Source organism: Schistocerca gregaria, chromosome 3, assembly GCF_023897955.1.
Source record: "Schistocerca gregaria isolate iqSchGreg1 chromosome 3, iqSchGreg1.2, whole genome shotgun sequence".
NCBI lineage: Eukaryota > Metazoa > Arthropoda > Insecta > Orthoptera > Acrididae > Schistocerca > Schistocerca gregaria.
Genome location: NC_064922.1, coordinates 340,510,548 through 340,532,907, shown reverse-complemented (window position 1 = coordinate 340,532,907; position 22,360 = coordinate 340,510,548). Strand labels below are relative to the sequence as shown.

The 22,360-nt window shown below is 38.7% G+C and overlaps 1 protein-coding gene across 3 annotated transcripts in view; it reads left to right on the top strand.

Moving 5' to 3' along the window:
* The first annotated feature begins 282 nt into the window (after window positions 1-282).
* Window positions 283-22,360, top strand: part of LOC126356002 (histone-lysine N-methyltransferase NSD3) — a 105,236-nt gene continuing 83,158 nt past the window's right edge. The window contains exons 1-4 of one of the 3 annotated variants that reach the window (XM_050006644.1): window positions 1,074-1,102; window positions 1,221-1,509; window positions 2,000-2,692; window positions 11,793-11,935. In XM_050006644.1, the coding sequence (XP_049862601.1) occupies window positions 2,044-2,692; window positions 11,793-11,935 (792 nt within the window). In that variant the 5' untranslated portion in view covers window positions 1,074-1,102; window positions 1,221-1,509; window positions 2,000-2,043. Of the gene's footprint in view, window positions 1,103-1,214; window positions 1,684-1,999; window positions 2,693-11,792; window positions 11,936-22,360 lie in introns of those variants that run through there. The other 2 variants (XM_050006645.1, XM_050006643.1) reach the window with 2 other exon arrangements.

Genomic DNA, 22,360 nt, shown 5'->3' with positions numbered 1-22,360 from the left:
CATCGAAAAGTAATGCATTTGTTAAATCAGATGGACAAAAAACCAATATCATTAATTATTATTTACTGAATGAATACGTTGATAACAGCTGGATAGCTGCTTCTTTTAGGTACGACTAATTGCAAGCGCAGTTGCACACTATCAAAAGAATGTAAGAGTATTGCCAGTTTGGGAAGCTCCTAGATCAATCCTGCATGTGAACTTCTAAATTTTCCTTATAGGTTAGGTTTCGAAGTTTGTGGAAGAAACAGGGCGTTGTAAATTGTAAGATTCTTGTCGTCCAGTAATGAACAACGAAAAGTCTCATTCGCTCTGTTTGCCAAAGCTCTTGCTCAACTCCAACAATGGAGTTATCTCCTGTTTTACAATCTCGAGCACCTCTCATTTTCGACCAGTATAATACCCATATATACATGCACATTAAATGCACTAGCTCCTACCATCACAAGTTGGGGCGAGCGGATAGGATTACCTCATGACTTTCGGACTGCTGCGTTAGAGGCCAGCAGGCTACTCTCTCATGAAAGTTCAATAGACATACTCTCCACATTTTATCTACCATCGCTGTTACATTTGATAAATGAAATGTTCACTTTCCTAACCAGGAGAAAATTTGCAATACCGGGAAACTGTTATCGTCTTTCCATAAAAAACTAAATTGTTTTCGTCTTCCCATAAAAACTTAATGCCACCAAATTAGGCAAAGCTTTGCAACATATTCACTAACATTGGGTTAATGATTAGGCGTCAGTGTCTACAAATTACCATCATTTTCTTCACTTTTTACGCTATTTTCCTAGTAGTAACGAGAATGATAAAAAGAAACACACAACAGATGGTTATTTTATCTTCTGAATTTTTGTTCAGCCTGTACATCAATTCTGCACAAATTTAAATATGTGTGCATTGATTGACAGTAACAAGACGCATTATTTGTATGAAATCAGTTGTGTCGCGCGATCAAATGCCATTTATTGATGTTACTAAGGCGTGAAAAGTTTATTTTCAGGTAATGCAGTTGCTCACAACAAATTTTGTCTCTTCACTGAAGCCATCTACCTTGCATCAGTTATATGTATTTCTGACTGCAGTAAAAGTGAAGGTAAACAAAATTAAAATATGTCTCACTTTCTGAACATTTTAGGTGTAGAATTCGATTAAATTTATTAGTGTCACATAACTAATTAGTAGTTTCAGCTGAAGAGTGATGTTTGTTGCAGTTCGCTGGTGGCAACCATCTGAAATTGTTTTATTCCAAATACGTACATTGTAACTACTTAGGTATATGAAGGCGTCTGTTCTGTGCGCCGGCTGATATTTAGCAAAATATTAGCACTATTTAAACATCAACATATAATACCGGCGTACGCAGCACAAATCACTTTCAAACTCACCAATAAAATTGCATCAAAATTTCGCGGGAAAGCAATGGACACCAGAAGAAGCTGTGTACGTGAACAGGGTTGTTGCTAGTGGTGAGGAGTCTAACTGTATAGATTTGCGACAGAAGTAAGCGTTCTCACAGCTTCTGCCTAGTATGTAATACTTGTTACGAATATTAGTTTATCCATCATTGTGTAGTGCTTTGTGTTTCTGCTTGGGTGTGCTGTTGGATGGTAGCAACTACGATGCCCGCAAAAGATAGGGGTTCAGTTATATTTACGTTAGTTCTTACATGCTCAGGTAAGTTTAATGAATTTGTCCCATTATGTACGTATATTATCAAAGCTAAACTGTTATAAATGACACGAATACATATACTGCAGCACGCAACGCCGTTCCAATACATGACTGAAGATGTTTACATTGCTAAATGATGTAGTGCAGTACCACATTTATGTTCTTAACCTTTATGTTTTACTGTGTTTACGTAGTACCTACAGCAAAATGTGACTGATCGGAGTTGTTTTAGATAAATTTATTGTTGTGGTTTGACATGAAAATGTTGGGGCGCTGAATGAAGTGATTGTACTGAAATTAACGTACCCCTTTTTTTCAGAGTTTGTTGCAGAATTAATCGCTTTATAAAACAATATTTATCGCATGGAAGTAAGTTCTGACGACAGCACAATACTTTTGGGAGAAAGGAACAAAATGGACAAAAATATTTTGGAAGCAGAGAATGACGAAAGAGATTTAACACAAGAACCAGACAGTGAGGTTAATAATGAAGTGCAGTCCCTTAACGCTAGCAACACCGAAATAACAACTCCCCGTAGCAAAAGCCGCTACGGTCGTGCACATAAACCAAAAATATCCGACGATTTTTTAATGACTGACAGGAAAGTAGGTGCAATGTTTGGCCAAAGTCCGAAACGAAGCCCAAACAATGCAAATACAAGTGCTACGAACAGAAATGCTGCTTTAAGCGCAAGACAGAAAGCTAGACAGCTTCAAGAGGCACTAAGGGGCCCCAGTGTTTCACCATTTTCAAGCCCAGATACAGAAAGGAGAGGAAGTAACAATATTTCAGAGAACACTGCAGATCAACAGGTAGATCAGGAGCTGCCAAATAGTGAAAAGGTTGAATTTGTGGTAAAGGAATATGTGATAAAACCTGTGGGTCAGTTAGGATGTGAACCACCTAGCTGGGAAGCTGGTGACTTAGTATGGGCCCGTGTGTATGGTTACCCTTTCTGGCCAGCACTTATTACTTTGGACAGGGAGTTGCAAGGCTTCACAAAAAATAAAGGTAAGGTGCTTTAGTTGTAGTTTGATTCTGTCAGTTAATTGCAGTTGACTCGGCTGCAGATTGTAACAAGAGTATGGTTTAAATCTCTAATTTCTGTTTTAACCTAGTTGTCATGGAACAACTATAAGTAGTGTTGTTTTAGCAGTCACTTGTATGTTAATTTGTTTGCATTTATGTTCAAATTTGTAGTTCTTCAGCATTATTTGTTCAGTATCCAACTTTTTAATGAGTGGTAATAATGTATGACTCACTTGTTTTTCATCTGTACTTTAACAAAATCACATCAACAACAGCACCACATTTTCTTTTCACTGCTGTAAATGATATACTGTAAGTTAAATCAAAACTTTTTCACTTATAAATAGCAAATTCCAAAGTAAAACTTACTGCTGCACATATTGTGTACCAAGTTTACCTCATTATAAAAAGTACTATTAAGTAGTAGTTAATAGCCATGGTTAGTGGGTAGTAATCAGGTGCTCATCTTTCTACTGGTTTCATCTGTAATCTAACAAATACATTATTGTCGTGAAGGGTTATTTATATTGGTTTTTCCTCATGATCAAAAATTGTGATGTATCTTTTGTTGTTTATTTCTCCTTTCCAGTCACCCATTGCACAATAAACAGTGTATTTTAATGGCAGCTGAGGCTGTGTTAGTGTTCACTGCAGAGTTGACTTTGCAGGTGATTCGTAACTACATTCTAGTCTTCTGTCTTAACGTGTTTCTCAGCTTACACAATAATTTATCCTCCAGATTTATTTACATGAAGTAGGCCTATGCCATGCAAACTGAACTGTTTATTTACTCGGAGCGGGGGGGAGGTTAATATTTTGTGTCTTAAATGTTACTTATGGCAGTGTCCTTGTAGTTTCCTGATGTTGGCAGCAACTGTTGAATGCTCGCAATTATGTGATGTTCATATTAACAGAATCATTTTGTTATGAAATGTTCACTTCATGAGGATAATTAATTTACTGAGTGGACAAGGATACAAACAATAATGTGTCAAACATAGAGCAGGAATAACATTAATTTTTTACTTCATGGCTGGCCGTTGCTGACATCAGCACACTAGTCTGTCGCTGCCATAAAGATTTTACCATTTTATGCCCCATGAATAAGGTCATTAGTGGTGGGGCATAAACTCTATTTGGTCAAGAATACAGTCATATCCTGTTTAAAGGAAATGACCCTTTTTCACCATGATGTACAGAAAAAAGGATGTGGGTGATAGGATTCATTGAACCATATGGGATTTTGAACCAAATTCCTCCCAGATGAGAGTCCAGTGTCCTAGTTGGAGTTTCACTTGGAGCGTTATGTAGGTGGCTATTTGAAATGGTTTTCCAACACCATGTTGGTGATTATTTGACAGTACCTATGTATTCATGTTTTTTTTAGATGTAGAAATCTGTTAAATAACTGGCGTCTACTATTAATTATAGTTTTCACAGCTAAACTTCATTTAACAGGGGTAAGATTACTTGCAACCCATTATTAGAATCCAGTTTATTTGTTCATCCAGTGATCACCGTTCAATAATATAGAATTTGTCAAAATACAATGAAAATAATTGGCTCTAAAATTTACACCCATGCATAATATATATTTATAACATACATGTATAAGAATGGCTGGACAAAGCAAACTCCGTCTTGAATATGAGGTCACTGTCTTTAACAACCACTGCCTCATTCAGTTGTCAGTATTATACTGTGTTTCTTGATGTATACACACACACGGTTTGGTCTAGATAAGTTATATTATAAACATAGTTTTGCTCTTCATTGCTGTACATATTGAGGACATCCACTGTTAACTCCTGAACCTTGAACACCCTGCTATGCCCCTTGCATTAACTCCAGTCAGTTCATAAAACTGGCCCAGGTCCATAAACATACTGTTACGCCCCATGAACATCTTCATGTCCTCCCCTCAGTCCAAATGAAAACCTGAGTATGCATCCTCCCATAATGAGAGAGATGTTGAACTTGAGACCATGGACCTTGGACCTTGCCGTTGGTGGGGAGGCTTGCGTGCGTCAGCAATACAGATAGCTGTCCCGTAGGTACAACCAAAACGGACTGGTATCTGTTGAGAGGCCAGACAAACATGTGGTTCCTGAAGAGGGGCAGCAGCCTTTTCAGTAGTTGCAAGGGTACAGTCTGGATGATTGACTGATCTGGCCTTGTAACAATAACCAAAACGGCCTTGCTATGCTGGTACTGCGAACGGCTGAATGCAAGGGGAAACTACGGCCGTAATTTTTCCCGAGGGCATGCAGCTTTACTGTATGGTTAAATTATGATAGCGTCCTCTTGGGTAAAATATTTCGGAGGTAAAATAGTCCTCCATTTGGATCTCCAGGCAGGGACTACTCAAGAGGATGTTGTTATCAGGAGAAAGAAAACTGGCATTCTACGGATCGGAGTGTGGAATGTCAGATCCCTTAATCGGGCAGGTAGGTTAGAAAATTTAGAAAGGGAAATGGATAGGTTGAAGTTAGATATAGTGGGAATTAGTGAAGTTTGGTGGCAGGAGGAACAAGACTTCTGGTCAGGTGACTACAGGGTTATAAACACAAAACCAAATAGGGGTAATGCAGGAGTAGGTTTAATAATGAATAGGAAAATAGGAATGCGGGTAAACTACTACAAACAGCATAGTGAACGCATTATTGTGGCCAAGGTAGATATGAAGCCCACACCTACTACAGTAGTACAAGTTTATATGCCAACTAGCTCTGCAGATGACGAAGAAATTGAAGAAATGTATGATGAAATAAAAGAAATTATTTAGATAGTGAATGGAGATGAAAATTTAATAGTCATGGGTGACTGGAATTAGAGTGTAGGAAAAGGGAAAGAAGGAAACATAGTAGGTGGATATGGATTGGGGCTAAGAAATGAAAGAGGAAGCCGCCTGGTAGAATTTTGCACAGAGCACAACTTAATCATAGGTAAAAAGACGAGGGCTAGTAGAAATCCTTGGGCAACAGAAGAAATGTTGAATTTAATCGATGAAAGGAGAAAATATAAAAATGCAATAAATGAAGCAGGCAAAAAGGAATACAAACGTCTCAAAAATGAGATTGAAAGGAAGTGCAAAATGGCTAAGCAGGGATGGCTAGAGGACAAATGTAAGGATGTAGAGGCTTATATCATTAGGGTAAGATAGATACTGCCTACAGGAAAATTAAAGAGACCTTTGGAGAAAAGAGAACCACTTGTATGAATATCAAGAGCTCAGATGGAAACCCAAGCAAAGAAGGGAAAGCAGAAAGGTGGAAGGAGTATATAGAGGGTCTATACAAGGGCGATGTACTTGAGGACAATATTCTGGAATTCGAAGAGGATGTAGATGAAGATGAAATAGGAGATACGATAATGCGTGAAGAGTTTGACAGAGCACCGAAAGACCTGTGTCGAAACAAGCCCCCCCAGAGTAGACAACATTCCATTGGAACTATTGACGGCCTTGGGAGAGCCAGTCCTGACAACTGTACCATCTGGTGAGCAAGATGTATGAGACAGGCGAAATACCCTCAGACTTCAAAAAGAATATAATAATTCCAATCCCAAAGAAACCAGGTGTTGACAGATGTGAAAATTACCGAACAGTCGGTTTAATAAGCCACAGCTGCAAAATACTAACTCGAATTCTTTACAGACGAATGGAAAAACTAGTAGAAGCCGACCTCGAGGAAGATCAGTTTGGATTCCGTAGAAATACTGGACACGTGAGGCAATACTGACCTTACCACTTATCATAGAAGAAAGATTAAGCAAATGCAAACCTACGTTTCTAGCATTTGTAGACTTAGAGAAAGCTTTTGACAATGTTGACTGGAATACTTTCTTTCAAATTCTAAAGGTGGCAGGGGTAAAATACAGGGAGAGAAAGGCTAGTTACAATTTGTACAGAAACCAGATGGCAGTTATATGAGTCGAGGGACATGAAAGGGAAGCAGTGGTTGGGAAGGGAGTGAGACAGGGTTGTAGCCTCTCCCCGATGTTATTCAATCAGTATATTGAGCAAGCAGTAAAGGAAACAAAAGAAAAATTCAGATTAGGTATTAAAATCCATGGAGAAGAAATAAAAACTTTGAGGTTCGCCGATGACATTGTAATTCTGTCAGAGGCAGCAAAGGATTTGGAAGAGCAGTTGAACAGAATGGACAGTGTCTTGACAGAAGGATATAAGATGAACATCAACAAAAGCAAAACGAGGATAATGGAATGTAGTCGAATTAAATCGGGTGATGCTGAGGGAATTAGATTAGGAAATGAGACGCTTAAAGTAGTAAATGAGTTTTGCTATTTGGGGAGCAAAATAACTGATGATGGTCGAAGTAGAGAGGATATAAAATGTAGACTGGCAATTGCAAGGAAAGCGTTTCTGAAAAAGAGAAATTTGTTAACATCGAGTATAGATTTAAGTGTCAGGAAATCGTTTCTGAAAGTATTTGTATGGAGTGTAGCCATGTATGGAAGTGAAACATGGACGATAAATAGTTTGGACAAGAAGAGAATAGAAGCTTTCGAAATGTGGTGCTACAGAAGAATGAAGAAGATTAGATGGGTAGATCACATAATTAATGAGGAAGTATTGAATAGAATTGGGGAGAAGAGAAGTTTGTGGCACAACTTGACCAGAAGAAGGGATCGGTTGGTAGGACATGTTCTGAGGCATCAAGGGATCACCAATTTAGTATTGGAGGGCAGCGTGGAGGGTAAAAATCGTAGAGGGAGACCAAGAGATGAATACATTAAGCAGATTCAGAAGGATGTAGGTTGCAGTAGGTACTGGGAGATGAAGAAGCTTGCACAGGATGGAGTAGCATGGAGAGCTGCATCAAACCAGTCTCAGGACTGAAGACCACAACAGCAACAACAACAACAATCATACACTATGTATTTGGCATTTGTTTTTCTTGTAGAAGCATTACGTAGTGAACTTGCATTGTAATGTAGCAGGGTGTTGCAGTTTAGTCTTTTGTTGTTAACTCCTGTTCTCAGTTTTCTGTCTTTGATTGTGAAGTATGCATTACTTATCGAGGCATTAGCTGAATTTTTAAACAGATTCATGTTAATAATATAATTCATCTCTTTGGGCAATTTATGTTAACATCTAATAATAGATAGAAAATGTTGTTTATAAAGTTAGATGTTTGTTTTTCCTTGGTAAATGTAAGTCTAAACTAGCTCGTGTATGGAATATTAGTAAAATAAGATCTATTGTTTTACCTGATATGGGTAACAGATTGTTAGATGTATTCTCATGGCGCAGTAAGAATACCCAGTTTTTTAATTTTTTTATTTTTTTTAACTGTTCATTGCAATGAACCCATCTACTGCTTCTAGTTATAATTATTTTACAGCCATTTTCTGTAGTGCCTTTGATTCCCAGAAAAGAATCCCATAGCAAAGAAATGAGTGTCTGTAGGGATATTAGGCATTACATCTCACATGAAATATGCTGTTACAAACTGATGAGAGAACCCAAGGATTGAAACATGCTGATGAAATTCTTTTTGCCAACATCTTTCTGTAGTAATTCCAAGTTAATGGACAGTCAGTATTCATCCGTAAAAACTACGTGTTTGTTTCACATTTTGTAGACTTACCATCTACATTTAATGTGACAAAATTATTTTCCCCTCTTCATTCTGAATTGCATACTATTTTCTTGGTATTCTTTGTTAGTTTATTATATATCTGAACATCCTTTAATGTTTCATTTGCTTTCTCTAATAGGAGATTGGTGTTTTATCTGTGATTATGATGTTGGTGTAATCAGTAAAAAAGAACTTTTTTTCATGCCTTATACTGTCTGGGATATCATTGATATACAGGGTGTCCGAAAAGTCTTTCCCTAGTTACATAAATTGATAACTCAGGCTACAAGGGAGATAAAAAGATGAAACTGGTGTCTAATTGTTTACAAACTATCAAAGTTTTTTCACACATCAATAAACGTCCACATAAGCACTCACAGGCGATATTAAATTTCCGTCCACACATTAGCCAACAGCACTGGAGGGATCGATTCAACGACTGTGGTTATCTGTTTCCCCAGGGTTTCAAGATATGGTACACATGTTCGGTAGACCTTTTTATGGGTTTATGTCAAGGACAAGAAGTCTAATGGGGTTATGTAAAGAGAGCGTGGAGGCCAAACTGTTGACCCATCACACCAATCCATTGCCCAGGAAAGGTCATATCGAGATAGGCACGGACATCCAAACCCCACTGAGGCGGTGCACTGTCTTGCTGAAACAAGACATAGGGGTGATAATGAAGCAGCTGGGGAACAGCACTCAGTTGCAACATGTCCAGATACACTGCAGATGTGATGGTAGCCTCAGCGAAGAAGAATGGCCCGATAATTCGATCGTGCAATAGCGCACACCGAACATTCACCTTTGGACTGCTGCTGGTGCATCCCATGACCTCACCAGGGGTTTGTTAACCCAAAATGCTCACATTATGGCGATTCACTACTCCACTGACAAAAAAAAAGGTCGCTTTGTCGGAAAAGGCAATTCGTCTGAGATAACCATCATCGTCCTCAATATGTGACAGCATTTTGACCGCAAAGTCATATCGACGTGTACTGTCATTGGGCAACAAGGCCTGAATGATTTGCACTTTGTATGCACGAAACAATAAATGTTTGTGTAAAATGTCATGGAGAGAGGTTTTTGGCATCTGTAATTCACATGAGGCCCTGTGCACAGATTTCCTCGGACTTAGCAGAAAAGACTGCCTTACAGCTTCCACCCTGTCTGCTGAGGTTCTCGGTCAACCAGACCTCGGAAGGTCAGCGACTGATCCTGTGTTCTTGATCTTCTCATACCAGGCTTTAATGCTCTTGACATCAGGTGGATTCCTTCCAAATGTTGTCTAGAAATGTCTCTGTACTGTGGTTGGTGATCGTGTCTCATGGTACCACAGGACACACTGTGCCTTCTCCTGATTGGTTAACATGGCTTCTTGGGCACAGCACCTCATCCACTACTTACATAATGCGAACCTAAAACAGAAAGAACTTTGATAGCTGTAAACAATTAGACACAAGTTTCATATTTGTATCTTACTTCTAGCCTGAATTATCAATTTATGTAATCAGGGAAAGACTTTTCGGACACCCTGTATATTCAAGACAGCTTGTGAGCAACTGAAATATCCAGTAACAAATGTAAAACAGTAATAGATCTCAGGGTCATACAGGATGTCCCAATAGTATGTTTCTATTTTGTGTCTCAGAATAAAATAGAGGTTGAAGTCTATCATGAAATTTTTATATATTATTGCAATATACAGTTTAGGAATGTACTTCTTAAAAACAGTGTCATTTAAGTGCAATCCAGCATGCCTACGGTACTCATTTAAATCGTGAACAAAATTTTGCATCACGACTCAGCATGTAGACACTGGCACGGCTGCCATATTGCTGTGGATATTTTCTTTCAGTTGCTCCAGAGGTTGGATTATTGACGTACATTATAGATTTGACATATCCACATAGGAAAAAATCCATACGGCTCAAATCTGGATTGCATGGTTGCCACTTTTTCACTTCTGGAGATCAATTTGCCAGAGAAAATTTCACGAACTCGCAGTATAGATGCGTTGGACAAGTGTGCTGCGGCTCAGTCTTGCTGAAACCATGTTCTTTGGCTATAGCCAAGAAAGTTGTGCAATTCAGGCACCAAAAAGTCTTTAAACATTGTCACGTATTGTAGCAAATTCACTGTAACAGCACAACTGCTTTCGTCATCGAGAAAGTGGAAGGCTGTTGTTCCTCAAGCTGACACTTCAGCCCATACATTAACTTTTGATGAATAAAGGCATTTCTCATTCTTCTGTGTAGGACTCGCTGCCTTTGAGTAGTGGCAATTTTGCTTATTGATGTGACCATTCAGGTGAAAATGAGAGTGGTCAGAGAACAAGATGTTGTCAAATGAAGGGCACTCAGTCACATCATTAATGAACTGCAGCCTCTGTCTGGCGTCCTGAGGCTTTAATTCTTGCGTCAGTTGGATTTTGTAAGGGTGCAGTGTAAGGTCTTTCTGCAGACTTCGGTGCAATGATGATTTGTGCACACAGAAAGAACTCTCCTGCTTACGAATGGAGATGTTAGGATCATCACAAACAGATTGAGGTACACACTCCACAGAGTTGCCTGTTCACCATGGCCTTGATCACTGGGATTTCGGTTTGGTGAGGGCTGAACCAGTCTCCTCAAATGTTTTGATTAATTTCTCATTCACATTATGCAATCCATGATCACTGCAAAATTTCCTCCAACCTACAGTTGATAAATCACAATTTTTGTGAAATTCTCACATACGGAATGTGCGGTCTGCTCCTGAGAATCACTCAATATCAATTGATTTGCTAAAGGCAAAGTAACCAATCCCCACTCTCCTCCAATTTGTTGTGCATGTGCTGAGACCTCTACAAATATACCCCCAATCTCCTCCAATTTGTTGTGCATATGCTGAGACCTCTTCAAATACACCATGTATAAAAAGGAAAATTGAATTCAGAAAACTGTTCACATAAGGGACAGAAATGCTGACCAATACTTAACTTTAAAAGGTGCAAATCCCAGGTGCTGTTTGCTGGAACACACAAATTTCTTGACAGCCCCCTTTCATATCCAACTTCCAGAAACAGTATCTTTCCGCCAGGAAGCATGAAGTTATTGTTATAGAAGTTGTAAGTGTTGTAACCTATTTTTGTGTTTTTTCTATTGATTGTACTTGTAGTTTCACTTCTTAAAGGTAATTTTTGGTCAGGCTGTGTATTTTGTGATGTTGATCACGGATCTCGAGACTACCTGATTGGATAGTGCTAGTGTTCGTTGAATGTTTTACTATGGGGAAAAAATGCACAAAGTTAATTTATTTGTAATGTTTTTCCCATATCAGGTCAGACTTACAGTGTGTGTACACATTTGCTCAGGTTTGTATGGTAAAACAGTTATAAGCATTTTAGCCTGACATTGAATAACTGCATGTTTAAGTGTCATTCATTCACTTTGTATGTAAGTTGTTGTCCTTTGTATTATAATTAATCAACTTTTCAGCCATTGGACGTGTGCTGTCTCAGCCACATTTGCATGTTCAGTTTTTCAAAGACCAGGGAAGACATAGCTGGCTGCCATACTCATCTGTTGTGCCCTACAGCTCATTTACATTTGTGGAGGCTAATAATGAAGAACTGGCTGAGGTGAGTCCATTATAAGAATATATTGTTTAGTTAATTAAGGGTAGAAAAGAAATGAATTGACGCTGCAACACCTGTAACAAAGTTCTATTACATAGAGTTTAGCTATCTGCAACCATTACAGTTAGTATTGTTTTACAGATAAATGGAAGTACTGACTGATGTTCATGTTTACCTTTCCTGTTTACTATGGACAGTATATTTTGGTATATATGGATTACGGAAGTGTTGGATTCCACCTGTACTGTTTTGACACATGTCATCAATATGGCGGAAATGGCTATTCTAAGCGTGGAGGTAGAATAAGGGGAGATGGCGCTACAGACTTACGCTGTACGTCGTTTTGAAGCCAGTAGGTGGGGCCTGCTGCCATCTTGGATCCCCCAAAACATTAGCAGAAGAGTGTCTACAATTGCTTCTCGTTTGTCATTTCTGTCGTGTGCACGCGATATTTGTTTTATATAGTTAATGTTGCACTGTTTTAGTGAACAACACAGCATAAGGAACACAACTTCAAACGTTTTTCTGGTCTTAAATGTGTATTCGATGCAGTAATACGACACGAAAGTATGACGCTTCTGGCCTCAGTACTGTAATTCCTTTTTGATTACACACTTCGAATAACCGAGAAGAGAAGTATGTGCTATGAAAAGCATGCTTTCGTAATCCATTTCTATTCACTTTCATTGTGTTTGTGTCGATAATTGATAAAGCCAGAACTCCAAAAGCAATGATTAATAGTTTAGAGGCACTGATTTGTATTCGTTGCATTTTCAAGTCAAATGCAAATTTTAAATGTTCAAGTTTGCAAGAAGCTTACCTTATTTCCATTGGTGTCCCATAGATGTACACAGGGATGATACAAACAAGCCAGTTCTCATGTCAACAAAGTGAAAGGTTCGTTAAATTTCGAAGGAAAAGAACTGAATTTAAGATTGTCAGGCCCATTGTAGTTTACACATCTGGTTTGTTTTTAAATTGCACCTACCAAGTGACACTCAGTGCGGCAACTAACAGCAATTTACAGGGTAACACGACAACACAGTGATTAATGTAATGATCTAAATAGTCTGGACTTAGATAGGGAACTTGGCTTTAACAAATATCTAACCCTTGAAGTACTTATAATTTAACCACTGTAACAGGTGTTCCACACATTTTACTGAAGATTTAACTAACTACATGTAGTTACATTACTTTTGTATTAAGTCATTGCATTTTAAAACATTAGTCCCCATTTCCAGGATATTTCTTGCCAGGACTTTTCAGTTACTCGGGAATAACCAAACAATGAAAACCAAGTGTGTTGCTCATCTCCAGAGAGCTCTTCGCGTTGGATTGATTGGAAATCTAACGTCAAATCACATAAATAAAACCATATTGTAAAACTTTACAGTGCATCAGAATTTCAAGTATATCTAAGAAAATAGTGCTTAAATCAGCCCTCTTACTAATGAAACATGATTTGTTTAAACTTTAGACTAGAATCAGAACGATTAGTACACCCGTAAGCAACGCAAGCCGGCATTTTTTTATCATAACACTTCGCGACTACATGGAATCAAACCACCAGAAGTGAATGTTTTGGGGTAGCTAACATGGCGGATCTTCACTTGGGTCGGCTTCAAGTTTGTGACTTCATGACAACTCCTCTTATTTTTACCTCCATGATTCTAAGCCTCTCCAATATGGTGCCAGTGATGTTACTACATACACACGGCAATAAACACAAATATACATATAAATAAGACAATAACGTCTCCCTCCTAAAATAATTACAAAATCTACAGGAATAAGACACTTCCCTTGACCTATGTTGATCAATCATAGTTGATAATACCAATGCCTACAGCAAAAACTATGGAAATTGGAATCAGACTTTGCTCTTGATCACAGCTGACGATACCAAAACACCTATACCTATAACTACGAAAATTAGAATAGGTCATTCCCCTTGACCTAGATAGGTCAACCATTGCTATTGATACGAAAAAGCCAACACTTACAACTACGAAAAACAAAAGCAAAACACACACACACACACACACACACACACACACACACACACACACACACACACACACACACACACACACACACTGTGTGTGTGTGTGTGTGTGTGTGTGTGTGTGTGTTTTTTTCCGTAGTTGTAGGTGTTGGCTTTTTCGTGGTTTTGTGTGTGTGTGTGTGTGTGTGTGTGTGTGTGTGTGTGTGTGTGTGTGAGAGAGAGAGAGAGAGAGAGAGAGAGAGAGAGAGCGGGGGGGGGGGGGGGGGCCTCCATAAACTCTGCCTTAATGACATCGCACACCATAACACCCTTACGCTATTGGACAAAGGAGATGGGTGTGTGGAGTCGGATGCTTCCATTTACCCTCACATCCCCCCCCCCCCCCCCCCACCACCTCAACCCCATTCCCATTAATCATCACATACCCCCCTCCCTCCCCGTTAACTTTTTCACTCTTAACACATCTCAAATGTCATTGGCATTGTACCATAGTGTTGTTGTTCTACTCTGTCTTGTAAATTATATCATAACATAATTTTTCAATTTCCGTGTACTATTTTGTGTATGCTGCAAAACATCATGAAGTTGTTTGCTCTTTCCCTCTGGCCCTCAGTTGCAGTGAATGAACTTCATCCTATGTTAAAAATTATTTGACTGAGAAATTCTCCTTTCCCCTTGGCTTAATTCAAAACTGTGTTAAAGAAACTTATTTAAAATATCAGTTAGCATAAAGTATGTAATTTGTCATTCTTTAGCAGAGTGTTAAATAAATTGCCTCAAATATGTTTTGCAACACATACATATCCCTGAGTAATATGTGGGCTTTGACTGAAGAGGAGTATTCTTATCATAAAAAAAGACATATTACGTTGTAGAAAGGCACTATTAAAAGACACTTTATAAAGCTTTCGGCCACAGCCTTCACCAGCAAAAGAAAAACGCACACCATTCGTACACTAAGCAAGCACACCTTATGCACACGTGACTGCAGTTCTGTCCTGAGATGCTGGAGTTGGAGGTCATGTATGCATGAGGTGCTTGGTTGTATTTATGAATTGGGCTTTTCCTGTTTTGCTGATGAAGGCTGTTGCTGAAAGCTTTACATAAGTGTCTCTTAATTGTGCAGGCACAATTTCATGTGTCTTCTTTACAGTAAGTAGCAATCTGTTTTTTCCTGTCTTGTTGATATTCCTATCTGGAGTTTACGTTGTTTGAAGGGGAGCATGGAATGGAAAGACTCGTGAAATTAACAAAAACACAAGTTCACTGTTATGCGGACACTGTATTGTGGCAGTTTTAGGTGGGGAGTGTTTTGAACTGTTGTCGCGTAAGATACTGTTAGAGGTCAGGCCTGAACTACCCCTGCCAAGCGCAGCAAGCAGTTGTGCTGTAGCCACTACCAAATGCTTTGTGTGCTTCAATTTGCTTTCTGTTGTGGATTGTTTGTTTGTTTTTTCTTCTATTTAATGAATGAAGAGACTAATCCTGGTACATAAAGCGATTCAAATATGCCTCTCACAACAACAAAAGGAATCAGCGATCTCTGTGACCGTTTTGTCAGTTCTGCTTCTGTGGAAGCACAGAATGCAGATGTGGGATAGCAGCCCTTCAAGAGGGAGGCAGGGCTTATTGCTCCGCACTGCTCCTCGTGCCTCGGGCAGTCGAAGTTCGCATTTGTTTATGGTCGCGGCTGACTGGCACAGTATACTGCGTGCATAATAAATAAAACCTGAACAATGATAAAGGCAAAGGAAGTCTGGGTGAAAGTGCGCATTTTTGCACATTTGCGAAATCCAAAGCTGCTGGATAACATTCAATACTGTGTGTTCCAATCCATGTATTGTAACATGCTTTGGTTGCCCTTAGCATGCTGCTGCAAAGTGGTAAAGACATTGCTCCATGAGCCTGTCCCACTCTTCGTGGTGGCCTTCTGGAAGTTGTCCAGGATGAGAGGATTCCTGCCATGATGCACCACAAATTTCAGCTTTTCCCAAGCATGCTAAATCAGGTTCAAGCAGATACACCAGCCCATTCCATTTGGTTGATTCCTGTCTCCTGTTCACAAGCAGGGTGTATACGACCTGGGACAACCGGGAGCTCCAGGAAAAACCCGAGAATTTTTTCATCTGGGAAAAACCCGGGATATTTTTAGAATTCTGGGAATTTTTCATTGTTATAGTTTTCACGTAGATTTTTGTAATTTTGACTGGTAAGAACCGACACTCTAACAAAGAGTATTACTGTATCCCGCTACTGCAGAATAATACTTCAACAATACAACATAAACGAGAGGGAAAAAAAATGTAAATAACTTAAATTGCAAAGGAAATGCGACATATACAAAATGACACACAGTGCTCATGCAAGAATCTGCCAATTGAAAATGTGTCAAAGGCTTTAGGAAGACTATGCAGTGCTTCATAACACACATTTTGGGTTGATTTCTGAATGTGTCATAAGTTGAATGCATGCATAGTGCACGTGATGTCTCTTTCAGGAGAATCCTCGTCGCATCTAGAAATAAACTTTACGCAGACAAAAGGGGACGGGGCTATATGAGCTGAGGGAGTAAAGCTGAATGGATGAATGCCAATTGCTGTCTGATTATGTGGTTGATTGGGTTTGCGAATGATCAGCATTGTTATAATTACTATCGAAATCCATAGATTCAGACTACCAGAATGGAAATAAATGACTGACAGGAATAAAAGGTGAGAGAGATTATGTACTATTTTCTCGGTGTATCCAAGAAAATGAAATTCTGACAGAAAATTTTTGGCCAGATCACTACACTAGTAAGGACGAGTAGTACAGTCCTCGGCTAACAGCCGCATGAGTTCTATTCTGGAAGTAATGTGGAAAACATGTTGTTCGAATACATAATAACGCCTAACCGGAAAATAATCATGGGATAATTAAACCTGTGTTTCTGGCAGGGTTAGTGAAGTTAATCGGCGAACAAAATTGACAGTGGCAGCAATAGCTACAGAAGTTGTGATGACAAGATTGTTTGTTAGAATGACGAAGGAGAAGAAATGGGGACATCACACAAATTATGGAAGAAAACGACTATTCAAAATTTATATAAAAATTTCGTAATACTACTTTTCGATCTCATGCTTGAGAAGCTGGTTCGTATGAATGAAATGTGAAACTATTTCCTAACATAAAGCATTTTGCTTGTAGTAGGCCTAATAGGCATTTGATATTGGTACTTAGTGGATTATATTCCGTCATGTTATAAAAATTGTCATTTGTGCCAAAACAATCTCGTTTATTTGGTGTATTATAAAATTGATGCATATTAGAAAGGCCTATTTTATTTTATCTAGCAGACAGTGACAAAAGAGACGTAATCAGTTTGAGAAACCGCACCAGTCTTGGGTATGATTTGTATTAACAGCTTTTTCAGTATTAGATAACGACATTTTGATTTTTCATGTAGCAAAACATTTGACGAACTTTGATGAGGTAATAGATTCTTTCGCAGAAAGAAAAGTACGCCATGTAAAGCTGTAGCAAGATTAGAGAGAAAAAAATGCTTGGGGCTAAGGTTTGAGAAATATGTAATTTCTTGCATAAATCTTGTTAGTGTTGGTTTGATGCATTCTATACTTAATTTTATGTCACACAAAACAGCAAGTTATTAACTAGTAGGCAATAAAGAGTTCATATTTTCTGAAGAGTTCTTGTTCTCTCGATTACAAATAATCCCATCCGCTTTTAATTGTGAGATTTTCTTAAAGATGGGCAGGCTGTCAAACCGGCCGACTGGGAGGAGGAGATCCACCACAGGACATTTCAGTTTCCACTCTCCTGAATATAGTTTGGACGTGTGGTAGAAAAATGCTTTGTGAAGAGTCGTGGTACTACACTTTGGCATATTTAAGACCAAATAATATGTCTTACATTTCCTCGAATACATATGTTTTATGTTTCAGACTTTTCAGAAAGATGTGCACTACCAGATGAACATATTTTGAAAATTCATATTTTTTTTTAAATAGCACTGTTCCAGTTTGCAAATGTCTTAGATCCGGGGCTTATGCGCAGAGCAGTCTGAGTTATAGTGGGTAGTCTCCATGTGACCCGTGTGTACATTTAGTGATTTTGCTGTTTCATCTTCGTTTATTCTCATGTCAAATGAAAACAAAATGGATATCTGTGGCCCGGAGCTCTCATGTGAATTAAAACACATTCACATAATTACGGAATGGCGAAATATGTCATTAGTTTCAGATTTTATTTTATTTCCACCTTTCTCACAGTCGAGCATTAATCGCCTTGCGGAACAATGAAGTTATTTTTGTGTGTTTGCTAAAGAAATTTGGCTTTTGTTAACCTATCCACAGAGACAGTCAATGTATTTGAAACGAAATGTTTAATTCCACAGTACTGGATAGTTTCAACTGTTCACTGCATTTCAAGTGCACGTTTTCTTTTTCTAGCATGTATGGCATTATGCCATAATAAAGAACCAAGCATATAGTACAGTACTGGTGCTCCAAGAAAATTTACATCCCGAAAACCACACTGAAAAGCTTAATATCAGCTCGAGGTCTACTTCATTGGGAATCTGGACATACAGATGTGCCCTTTAAGTATGCACTTTAAATGTGCACATTGTATTATGGGTCACAAAATTCCAATGCTCTGGCAGTATCCTCTGATGTCTTGTTTCTTTTATGACATAGTGTATGATCTTTCAATGTTTTAGACGTACTTACATAAGGGCTTCCTACGTCGTGATAGCCACCCAAACGCGGTGTCGCCTGTTATCTGCACTCCCTGGCAAATGCTGAAACGAACCTATTTCTAACAGGTCGTGGGAAAATATTGCGAATGTTGGTTTGAAAAGCGTTACTTTAAAAGTAAATATCCTTTTACGTTAGTTGAACTGTGTGCAACAATGTACCATGAATTTATCAAATAACAGAGCATTGGACTCTCATTTAGAAATCAACTCTTTGATGATGAGCCATTTAGAAGAATTTTGAACCCTGAAGATCAGAAATTTATGCCATTATTAAAAATTTTACTGCCTCATTTATGTGATATATCTTGAAGTATAACACACGCAAAAAAGATCAACAGTATATGCGAAAGCTTAGCTTCTCTAGCAGCTTGAGACCAATGTTATATGTGAAAGGTTTTCTTTTCTAGTAGCAACACTAGCTATATTAATTTAAACTATTAACTTTCCCTGTTGATGTGTTCGTGCTACTTAACAGTGATGTTGCTGTTGGCTGACTACATCGCGTGTCCTATGCTCTGAATATCCGCTGTCATCGGCTGATAAGATCATGTGACATGAGCTACGAATGGCTTACAAAATCGCATCGAAATCCCGATTTCAATGATTTGGAAAGTAACATGTGGTGTTTGGTGGAATTCCAATGTATACTTTCGTAATACGAAAATACACAGCGTACATGTTGTTGCACATCAAAGATATTTCCAAAATGTATCTTTTTCCCTGAGTTTCGTTTTCTGAAGTGCCGGGAAATTGTACGCCCGTGTATAAAACCACAACCATTCAAGGGATTGATAAGGGAAAATATACTGTCACCCGGGAGAAAGTGTATTTTTAACTGGGAAATCCGGGACAAATCTGGGAATTTTTGCTCCTTGTCCACGTATACACCCTGACAAGGTAGATGTCATGTACCCATGTCTTGAAAAGGAATCCAACACTCTAGAGTTAAACAATAGTTAGGAAACTCCTCTCCCAATATTGTACAGCCCTAAAATTAGGGTTCCCACACGCTGCAGCCTCACTGCTGACAACTCTCATCCATCACGGCCATCTCGCTTTTTGCTTGGAGTATTTGCATTGTAGCACTTAGCGTCGTAAGCTGAGCATATTATTTCCAGTGGTGTAAAATGAAAACTGTGCTTTCTGCATCATCTTACACCAGTTACAGGATTCATAAGGGATAAAAAGTAAAACTTTTTAAGAGGGGCCATCCACATTCGAACCATGAAGTTAATTTGCTAGCAGCATCACGAAGAGTCATGGAAAGCTATGCTGGAGGAGCAGTTGATTTGTATAGTCAGTGATGTACTGATGATTTTTTTAATCTTGGTGGAAATATTATATGCTTAACTTAACAATTTTCATATACCAGGTGCTAGAGTGTAATGAAATGAATCTTCAAACAAAAACACTTGGTTTGCAAGGACAAATACAGTCATAGAGTAAATAATTTAAATTTGAGTCTTCATTTTCTGCTTTTTCCATATCTTGGTGTTTTTAGTACAAATGTGCTGTGTACACCAACAACAGAAATGTCTGTAAACAGTTAAAGCAGAGAATGAGGAAAGAGCCATCCTCTCATGAGTGATTCATATCATGTTATTACCACAACCAAGATTTGTATTTCAGACAGAATCATTAATAACATGTCAATATAAAGAGTACAAATGTGATACACAATCTTAAAAAAATTGATCTTGTAGAGCTGGCTGACAAGAGTGAGGTCTGTTTTTATTGAGTGCAGGAATGTCATGTACAGGGAGACAGGATTGCCAGTTATTTTTGTAAACTCCCATTTGAGATCATATCCTTGCTCAAAAATGAGGGAGCTGTATGGCTGAGAATAGGCAAGCAGAAAGTTGGAGTGTGTCTGATTGTTCCTGTGATGGCACACATAAGGTTGAGCTGTGAGTCAGCAAGTGTAGTGTACGGGCTGTTGATCCAGACTGCAGTACAGTAATCTGCCACAGGAAACACCAGTCAAGAAGTTCTTAGTATTGGAGCCAATGAAACCCACATAATAGCACAAAGTTTCTACAATATGTTTCTTTGTGTCATCTTAGTGAGAGTTCTTAGAAAATGCTCTTTAAAGTTGAGCACCCTGTCGAGATCTGTATGGATAAGTTTACTGATAAAGAGTTGGCTGAAATGTACCTTGTGTATTGGGTCACTGAAAGCAAGGAAGAGTAGCACGATAACGCTATACTGAACTGTTCCAGCAGTGGTGGGAGCCACATCACAGTACTTTCATTTGAGGGTGGTTGCATCATTCAGTGTTGTTTAGTGTAAATTTTTGTAATCGGTTACTACAGCTATCTCCACTTTAGTAAAGGTATTTTCATAGAATCAGGGGTGATTGCGGTAATAAACCGAATCGATCATAATTACACTATTACTCCGCAAAGAGCTGTCTGAGGCGTTGTATATATTGTACCAAAATACTCTGTAGGTGTCACTTTTTGTTTGCCTGTGTATAACAGGTACATCAATAAACAGCAGAAGCAAAATGTGAAGAAAAGACATTAATTTGAATGTTAGTGGCATTAAGATTTATTTAGCCAATAGCTGTTCATTGACTGCCAATTTTCAGCATCTGCTCTGTGCAGTGAACAAGCACAGCACATTGTTTGCACATGGTAATATTTACGTATGACAAAAATTATGGTTCTTGGTGAGGAGAAAGAGGAAGTGGTATGGAATGTGCGTTTGAATGCAAAACATTTACACTATGGATACTTCCATCAGTTCTTTCAACAGCTCAGAAATTATCTGGAGCATTTTTTCAGACAGTTACAGACATTGTTTTAAGGTTATCACAATGAACCTTCCTTATTCTAAACAAGGGATGATCCGGGATGGAGTAATGATAATTCACATTTCCTGTGAGGTAATATTTTGTCAGTTTTATTTATGTCTAATCCCTGTCTCAAATCTTTCGTATGTTGACTTCTGTTATGATCTCTTTCTGGATAAAACTGATATTTTTTAGTGAAATAGTGCTACTATTTTTGCCTGTCTCTATGTATATTAAAAACAAAGATTCCAAGACTTACCAAGCGGGAAAGTGCCGGTAGATAGGCACAATAAATAAAATGCACAAACACACACACAGAATTTCGAGCTTTCGCAACTGGCGACTGCTTCGTCAGGAAAGAGGGAAGGAAAAGGAAAGATGAAACGATGTGGGTTTTAAGGGAGAGGGTAAGGAGTCATTCCAATCCCGGGAGCACACACACACACACACACACACACACACACACACACACACACACACACACACCCATCCATATGTATTTCTGCGTATGTTGTTAGAGAAAATGTTTAGTGAATAATCTGCTTGACTGCAGTGCAGTGTTGCTACTGAGCAAGAAGCAACCAACCACAGCTCAAATTTCAGGATGGCCGGCAATGATTCCTGCTCTTAACACAAACCAGCTTGATATCCTTAACTGGCAAGTGCTAGTGTTCAGGCAGCAATGTTGCAGGGTAACAGGAGGCTGGTTTCATCATAATCGAGCTGTGTGGATTATGTGCAAGCAGGGTAGCCTGCAGCATAACCATGCATTCAGTAGTGATGATTGGTGTCACCCATCTGAACATGATGCCAAACTACATCATGACTGGCCCAGCTCTCCGCTGAATGCCACAGGACTGTTTACCTGAA